Source organism: Macaca nemestrina, chromosome 3 (genome assembly GCF_043159975.1).
Source record: "Macaca nemestrina isolate mMacNem1 chromosome 3, mMacNem.hap1, whole genome shotgun sequence".
NCBI lineage: Eukaryota > Metazoa > Chordata > Mammalia > Primates > Cercopithecidae > Macaca > Macaca nemestrina.
This window is the reverse complement of record NC_092127.1, coordinates 5,077,354-5,084,818: the sequence shown is the minus strand read 5'-3', so window position 1 is coordinate 5,084,818 and position 7,465 is coordinate 5,077,354. Positions and strand designations below refer to the sequence as shown.

At 52.8% G+C, this 7,465-nt stretch overlaps 1 protein-coding gene and 1 long non-coding RNA gene across 6 annotated transcripts in view; one reads left to right on the top strand and one right to left on the bottom strand.

Moving 5' to 3' along the window:
- The first annotated feature begins 532 nt into the window (after positions 1-532).
- On the top strand, positions 533-3,054 carry LOC105466571 (helt bHLH transcription factor). 3 transcript variants are annotated; one of them, XM_011715610.3, is made up of 4 exons: positions 533-993; positions 1,426-1,530; positions 1,782-1,878; positions 2,310-3,054. In XM_011715610.3, the coding sequence occupies exons 1-4, from the start codon at positions 967-969 to the stop codon at positions 2,804-2,806; spliced, it is 726 nt and encodes a 241-aa protein (XP_011713912.1). In that variant the 5' UTR covers positions 533-966; the 3' UTR covers positions 2,807-3,054. The 3 variants fall into 3 exon arrangements, with proteins under 3 accessions (XP_011713912.1, XP_070948859.1, XP_070948858.1); XM_071092758.1 differs by having other exon boundaries at positions 2,307-3,054; XM_071092757.1 differs by having other exon boundaries at positions 967-1,125; positions 1,659-1,878; positions 2,307-2,909.
- Positions 2,794-7,465, bottom strand: part of LOC139362264 (uncharacterized) — a 67,494-nt gene continuing 62,822 nt past the window's right edge. For 2 of the 3 annotated variants that reach the window (XR_011620735.1, XR_011620738.1), the window contains one exon: positions 2,795-5,877. This is a non-coding gene — a long non-coding RNA (uncharacterized lncRNA). Of the gene's footprint in view, positions 5,878-7,465 lie in introns of all 3 variants that reach the window. The other variant, XR_011620733.1, reaches the window with a different exon arrangement.

Genomic DNA, 7,465 nt, shown 5'->3' with positions numbered 1-7,465 from the left:
ATTCATACTTTTCAATGGACATTTTCGTATAGGATAATAGGCTACAAATTGAGCCTCTTCCCCCTGCGAAGAGGGAGCGGGGCGGGGGGGGGGGGGAGAAAAGAAAGCCAGCGACGTGGTCAGGGGGTAGGGGGGAGCGTCGCGTGCCAAACAGCGGCGGGAGGGGCGAGGCGAGGCGAGGCGGGAGCCTCGTGTGCCAGCCGCAGCCCCACACCTGCCGGGATGTCCGGACAAATAAAGCGGTGTAAACAAAAAGGGGGGAGAAGGACGTGTCAGCAAGTCGTGTGAGAAAAGCCTGGGAACAAACGGGGCGCCTCCGTCTCCAAGAGCTCTCCCTTGAACCCGGCGGAACAGCCTATTAAAGGCTTACTTAATTACTTTAATGACTCTGGACAGGCTTTAAAACGCACTCGGCGCTGGGACGGCGGGCTTGCTGGGATTTGTAAACAGGCGATCGTGTGAGACTCAGCGGTGGAACTAAAAGAGGCGACACTGTTTTGTGAGGGTCCTCGCCCCCCGGTGCCCGCGGCCACTGCGCCCCTGCGCTCCGCGCCCGCGACTGCTACAGGCGCTCGCTCGCCCGCCGGCCCGTTTACCGCCTCCTTTTCCCGCCGGGGCTGTTGCCATGCAAATGTTATTCCCGGGCCGATCACGTGTCCTTTGAAGGGCCACGTGGATTAACAAAGCTGATCTGCCCCCAGCTCGCCCCCCTCGGCTGCTAAATTTTTTTTCTGAACTTCTTTAAAACTGATCTTGAATGCATACATCCTCCAAACGCAGCTCCCCTAATCCTATGGAATAATTCAACTCGTGAATGCACTTGGAGCCCTAGATGGCCGCTTTATAAGGCAACCCTCGGAGCTGGGAGGCTGCAGTCTACCTGGGACACTCGAGGAGGCACACGAGGCGGAAAAGTGGACGGGTGCCCTGCGCCACCGCCTCTCCCGAGGGCGCGTACTAACCAGGATGTCAGACAAGCTCAAGGAACGCAAAGTGAGTCGGCTGAGCCCAAATGGCACTTGCGCCCTGGTGGTGGAGGCGTCTGACTCAGCGACCCGCCACTTGTGTGGACCGACGGCAGGGAAGTGCCTACACGGGACTTTGAGTGTGGAGGAATCTCGAGTGGTTTGGGAAGGGGGTGGGATACAGAGAGGAGGGTGCTGAACCAGGGAGACGTCCGTGCCCAGAGGCTGGTGGCCACCTCCCCAAAGGCCTGGGTAGGGTGGCTGGAAGGGGAGCGCGCCAGCGCGGTCGTGAGAGGGCAGAGCTCAAACGGCCCGAGCGTGGCGGGCCAGGAGTCCCTTCCTAGGGCGAATCTGAGCAGTGTGCGCGGCTGGAGAGGCGGTTAGCACGCAGCTGCTATAGCCGCGCCCTAGACGACTTCCCGGGCAAAGCCATCCTAAACGTACAACCCTCTGTTCGCAGAGAACCCCCGTTTCGCATAAAGTGATAGAAAAGCGGAGGAGGGACAGGATCAACCGCTGCTTGAACGAGCTGGGCAAGACGGTGCCCATGGCCCTGGCGAAGCAGGTAACGTTGGCGGCCCGGAGCCGGGTGCCAGGCTTTGGGAGGCCTCTGCGGCCACTCTGCGGAGACGCCCGAGCCTGCAGACACAGAGGGCCTCACTTGCGGGCCCCTCTCAGGGAGCCTGAGCGCAGGGCGAGCCTCAGGAGGCTCTGGCGCAGATCCGCTGCCGCGCCCGCTGGCTGGTCCTCTCCAGAGCCACAGTGCCCGCCCAGCAGGCGCCGGGCCGCTGCGAGGGGCCCTTCCTCCTTTTGCAGAGTTCCGGGAAGCTGGAGAAGGCGGAGATCCTCGAGATGACCGTTCAGTACCTGAGAGCACTGCACTCCGCTGATTTTCCCCGGGGAAGGGAAAAAGGTGGGCACGGGTTAGGGAATGGGACGCCTGGGTCAGGCGCCTGCGCCACCCAGAGACCCTGGGGCTGGGAGGGGAGTGACTGAGCGTTCCCGAGAGCTCTACTGGAGCTCCACTCTCCCGGAGGGCAGGGGTCTTGCGAAGGCGCCTCTCCCGGCCCGGCGACAGCAAGGCGGCGAGGGAGAACTGGTTTCCAGAGAGGCTGGTTCCATCGCCTCTTCCCGGGTGGGTGGGTGGGGTCAGGCTCTCAGGGAAAGGGGGCGTTTGCGCGTTCCTTGCCAGTCTCTAAGACTGCGCAGAGGAGAGGGCGGGCCTCAAATGGGAACTTTGGCCAGAAAATGTGGTGGGAGGTGCCCTGCACCCGCTCTGGGCTCCCGTGGCAAAGGGGCGCTCAGGGTGTGTCCGTCCTGTGGGCTTTCTCGTTCCTCCAGCAGAACTTCTAGCGGAGTTTGCCAACTACTTCCACTATGGCTACCACGAGTGCATGAAGAACCTGGTGCATTACCTCACCACGGTGGAGCGGATGGAGACCAAGGACACCAAGTACGCGCGCATCCTTGCCTTCTTGCAGTCCAAGGCCCGCCTGGGCGCGGAGCCCGCCTTTCCGCCGCTGGGTTCGCTCCCGGAGCCGGATTTTTCCTACCAGCTGCACCCTGCGGGGCCGGAGTTCGCTGGCCACAGCCCGGGCGAGGCCGCTGTGTTGCCGCAGGGCTCTGGTGCCGGGCCTTTCCCCTGGCCGCCTGGCGCGGCCCGCAGCCCCGCACTGCCCTACCTGCCCAGCGCGTCAGTGCAGCTCGCGAGCCCAGCGCAGCAACACAGCCCCTTCCTGACGCCGGTGCAGGGCCTGGACCGGCATTACCTCAACCTGATCGGCCACGCGCACCCCAACGCCCTTAACCTGCACACGCCCCAGCACCCCCCGGTACTCTGACGCCCACTCGCCCGCCAGATTTCTCTGCGCTTTGGGCGCTGCTTAGGAGAAATGCTGTATATATTGTACATATATTGTGTAAATATTGTACCCAAAAAAAAACTGGGCGGGGGGAGGCAAAGAGCGAATGAGTCTTCTGAAGGATCTCCCCCTGGTAATAAACGTTTTCTGATAAAGACCCAAAGAGAGGGATTTATTTATTATCTTCTGCTCATCCCCAACCCATCCCCTCCGCGGTGCCAAGGGCGCAAGGCTGACAGGGCTCAAGGTAACAGCCCTCAGTAATTTGGTAAGCGGCCCGCTGCGGAGTCTGAGGGAGGCGGACGTCAAATGCAGGTTCAGACAGATATTCCAGGCGTCGCTGAAGGGCGGGATTCGCGGCTCCCTGCACCTGCCCAGCGCGCATCTTGAGCATTAGCCTCAGAGAAACAGGGGAGGCGAAGAACACTGCCCTTGGCTCTCAAGAAAATGCAAATTGAAGGACCTGCCCCAAACTGACTTAGGCGGACTGTTGCCAGCTGCTACCCGGCGCGCTTCCTACCCGGAGGCAAGTGCCCGACGCGCGCACCGCACGCCCGCGGGTCTGGAATGCGGCGACACCCGGGCCAAAGCCGGGGCGTGTGGCTGAGTTTACAGTCTTAAAAAACCTCTAAAAAAATACCGGAACCAAGTACAGTTCTGAGTTGAGGATTGGAAGCATCACTGCTGACAACTACTCAGCGCCAGAGGCTTCCAAGAAGCTGGTGTTGCCTTTTGCGCACAGAGCAGGCCAGCTTCGGAGGCGCTGGGCGTCTAGGCGAGAGATCCACACAGGCCGGGTTGGGAGACGCCCCTTCCCCACCCCGTAGGGGATTGTTCCCTACCCGCCATCCTCCACCTTTCGGCCACTGGTGCAGGATGGAGACCCTGGGCTCTCCGTTTAAGTTCTCAGGCTTGGAGAGAAAAGTCCTCCTTATCCTTTCCCCAGTGTGATTTTTTTTTTTTTTTTTTTTTTTTTTTTTTTTTTTTTTAAATCTCGCTCCACCCCGAACGTGGTGAGGAAAGTTTGGAATCCAGGAAAGACTTGGCTAGTGATCTTTTAAGGGGATTGTGATTTTCAGTTCCAGGGCATCTGTGCCCTACCCACAAAATAGCGATACATCTAAAACGGCAAGCTAAAATCCTGTTTCTCTAAGACTCAAAGGGCAAAACAGGGCTCCCCGTCGTTTTATGTAAATAGGTAAAATAAACAATGTATCCAACTGGCTAAATTTGCGTTTGTGGGTATTTAAATTTTTCTTTGAACTTTTGTGCCTCATTAATTTTAATGCCTTTTAAATAAATAATTCGAAATTAGGTAGCACGTTTTCCTCTTTGTTTTCAGAGGCCATTCCGCTGAACTGTGGTGATTTGTCTTCTCCCAGATCCGCTGGAAGACTATAAATTAACTTATTCTATTTTCTCTGGACAGGGTTTAAGAAAGCTCTGACCTAGACTGTTTGCTGAGGTCATGGAATGGGATGACCTGCAATTTGTAAACCATCAAACTTCATTATGCACACACAGGAAAAAAAAAGAAGAAGAAGAAGCCCTCATTACATTGCTCGTAAAGTGAAAATTACACGTATATGTTTTGCCAGGAGAAACATATACTTTAGAAACGGTCTTGCTTGTGAGAGGTTCTTGAAATAACTTGTCTATAAAATGTGAGCTCTCTCCTTTCTATGAAGTGATAGAGCTGGAGCATGGAAGTGAGAGTGAGACCAGGCGGCCCTTCCGGATAACAAATATACATTGAGCAATATGGGATAAAAACAAATTATGCAGAAATGGGGAGAAAGGATGGTGCCTATTATTGGAACACATGTCTTACACCCATTTTCATCACGCTGGATACAGAATATGAAGAAGGCCTTTCAGAGTTTTCTTCTCTGAGCATTAAGCCAGTCTGAATTCCCTTCGGCAGTGAAGCATTAAAGATATAGTGTTACCCTGGAAATATAAATTATTAATATATTCAGCATTTTTGTCACTTCTCAACTGTTAACCAAATTAGACAAAACTTTCTTTTGCTAAGTAGATTTTCTCTTTGGGATTAGCTTTGGGAATGCACAGGGCCACCGCAGTAAAAACTGCCGTCATTTACATATAATTTTGCAAACTTCCACTGGTCCATGACAGTCTTTGTACCTCAAATGTTGGTATTCTTGATTTTTTTCCTTTCTCATTTAACTGTAGAGGATAAAACCCTGCTTTGGATTTACAATGACTTTAGGATAAAAGTCTCCCTCCCCTTTCTCTCTTTCCCCCTTTCTCTCTCTCTCTCTCTCCCCCTCTGTGTGTGTGTACATGTGTATGTTTTGTGTCTTTTTCTGAAACCTTCACCCAAAGTCCCAATTCTCCAGGCTTGGCTAAAAGTCAATCTTGGAATAGTTTGACTTTGCAAAAGATTAAAAATGTCACTACAAAATGGAATGGATTCAAATCTGATTGTGACGTGAATGTGTTCTTCTTGCAGTGTCTCTGACAATACATTACCTCCGGCTTCCCAGCTATAGCCCCCGCTCCTGTCTCCCTCTGTCTGAGTCTCTTATGCCCAATCCCTCCACTTTCTTTAAGTAAGTTGTATAGTAATGGTTTCCAAGAGAGGCCCAACCAAACCTAGAAATAACAAAAAACAGTGGGTTTGGGTGGAGGTAACCCATTGTGATGCTTCTGAAAGGGGCAACCTCTTTTTTCTTGGGCTTCATCCTTGAGTGGGCAAGAATAAAAATAATCATCCCCATGAAATCAAAGGTTTTCTCCAGAAGCTCGAAGAACAAAGCTGATGGCTGGTGCTTGGGGTGGGTCCCTGTGGCCCAGCAGGGCTGGAACTAGTCGCTTCCAGGCACTCCAGCCGCCCCTGCCGAAAGGGCGGTAATACAGAGCTCACTTGTTCTTCCAAGCGTTGTTGAACAAAGACAGCCCCGTGTGTCAGTGAGAACCTCTCCAGTCCAAGCTGCTGGATATCAGGAAAGGAAGGTGGAGGAGCTGCCATGGGAAGTGCCTGAGCCCACAGACGCATGGACTTCTGGAAACCTCGTAGTGGGTGTCTGCAAAGAGAAACAAGAAATGAAAGGCCTCATGGGTGTGAGGAAGAATTCCATAAATACTTGAGGAATGGCTGAATGAACTGCCTAACAGTGCTGAGCTCTTGGAGTTCTGTATCAGGTCCTCCCTATCCTCAGTTGCCACCCTGTGTCATCAGAGACTAGCAAGTAATTGTACATCCACCCAGAAATCCATGGAGCACTCCACACACGTTCTGAGGATTGTCAGAAGGAGCAACTGTCTTGCCTTTTCCTGGACATTCTACCTTGTGGTCTGGCAGCAGGAGACCATGCCTGGCCTGCTTGGGTAGGGCAGTGAACTCTCCCCACAGGTCCAGCTAAATGCAGAACACAACTGCAGAATTTGGGTTCAGAACTAGCTTGATGGAGTTCTGCTCCTTTCACATGGAAAAGCTCCAGGTGGGGCCAAGTCAGCTTCCACCCTCCTTTCTGCTTCATTTATGATTCAGAGTATAGCTTCTGGAGTTGGACAGCCTGGATTTGCATTCCAGCTCTGCTGTCTACTAGCTGTGTGACTTTGGACAAGTTGTTCGGCCTCTCAGAGTCTCTTTCATCATCGATAACAAAAGCTATCACAAGTGCATACTCCCTAGGGTTGCTATGAGGATTCACTGAGTTGGGACATCAAAGCACTCCCAACAGTGCCTGGCCCGTACGGAATGTTCAGTATATGTTAGCTATTATAATAAGTTATTTTTAATCTACTCTGCCTTCCAAGGAGTTAGATATTTAGGGCCAGTTCAAGCTACAAAACAAAATGCCCAGGCAAATCATGAGAAAAGTCTTTAATCCCAGGGCTTTTTAAACCCCCAAGGCTTGCTCTGGAACAGACAATTGTCTTCATTTAGGAGAAGTCAGGATAGGGGTTTCTAACTTCATCCCACCATTAGCCTTGGAGTCCTGCGCCCTGCTTCAAGCTATGATTGGTTGTCAGATCCCCTCTACTAAATTTGGAATGCTATCCCTTACAAGCTTTTAGGTACAGAAATTTGGCCTCATGTTGTTGTATGACAGCTCTTGTACCTGCAGCCACACACTCCCTACAGTGTAATGCCTATTCATGTACAAATCTTGGCCATTGCGAATTTTTTTTGGCCCAAGAGGGACACAAACTAATTCAATGTTCCTTAAACACACTTTTGGTAGCACCTCAATGCTCTTCTCAGCCTCCCCCTCACTTTCTGTTTAAGTTTTCCATTCCATTTTTCCCTTTTGCCTATGGTATTTATCACCTACCGCTCCACTCCCTGAGGAGTCAACCCGAGATGCAGGTTCCAGCCCTGCTGCAGCCCCCCAGCTCCCTGGACTCTGTCCCCCAACTCCCCTCACTTTCCTGCTTGGCCTTCAGCTCTCCTTCTCCCTGGTTTTCTGGTTCCTGAGGTCTGACTCCCCAACACCCACGGCCTGGCCAGAGGATTGATCCATGTACATGTGTGCCCGATACTTACATGTGCGTCTACGTTGAGAGGGACTTTTATTCCCACTGCTCCTGGCTCCATGGGGAGGGATATTACTGGAGTGACAGTCAGCACCTCTCCGCATGCCTTTCATATTCCTCAGGGATCTGATT

What these genes read in the sequence shown, in the direction of transcription:
- LOC105466571 (XM_071092757.1), top strand. Translation starts at nt 967, where the DNA reads ATGTCAGACAAGCTCAAGGAACGCAAAGTGAGTCGGCTGAGCCCAAAT. An exon ending in CCATGGCCCTGGCGAAGCAG is followed by an intron (nt 1,531 to 1,658) that starts GTAACGTTGGCG and finishes GCCTGAGCGCAG; the next exon opens with GGCGAGCCTCAGGAGGCTCT. An exon ending in TCCCCGGGGAAGGGAAAAAG is followed by an intron (nt 1,879 to 2,306) that starts GTGGGCACGGGT and finishes TCGTTCCTCCAG; the next exon opens with CAGAACTTCTAGCGGAGTTT.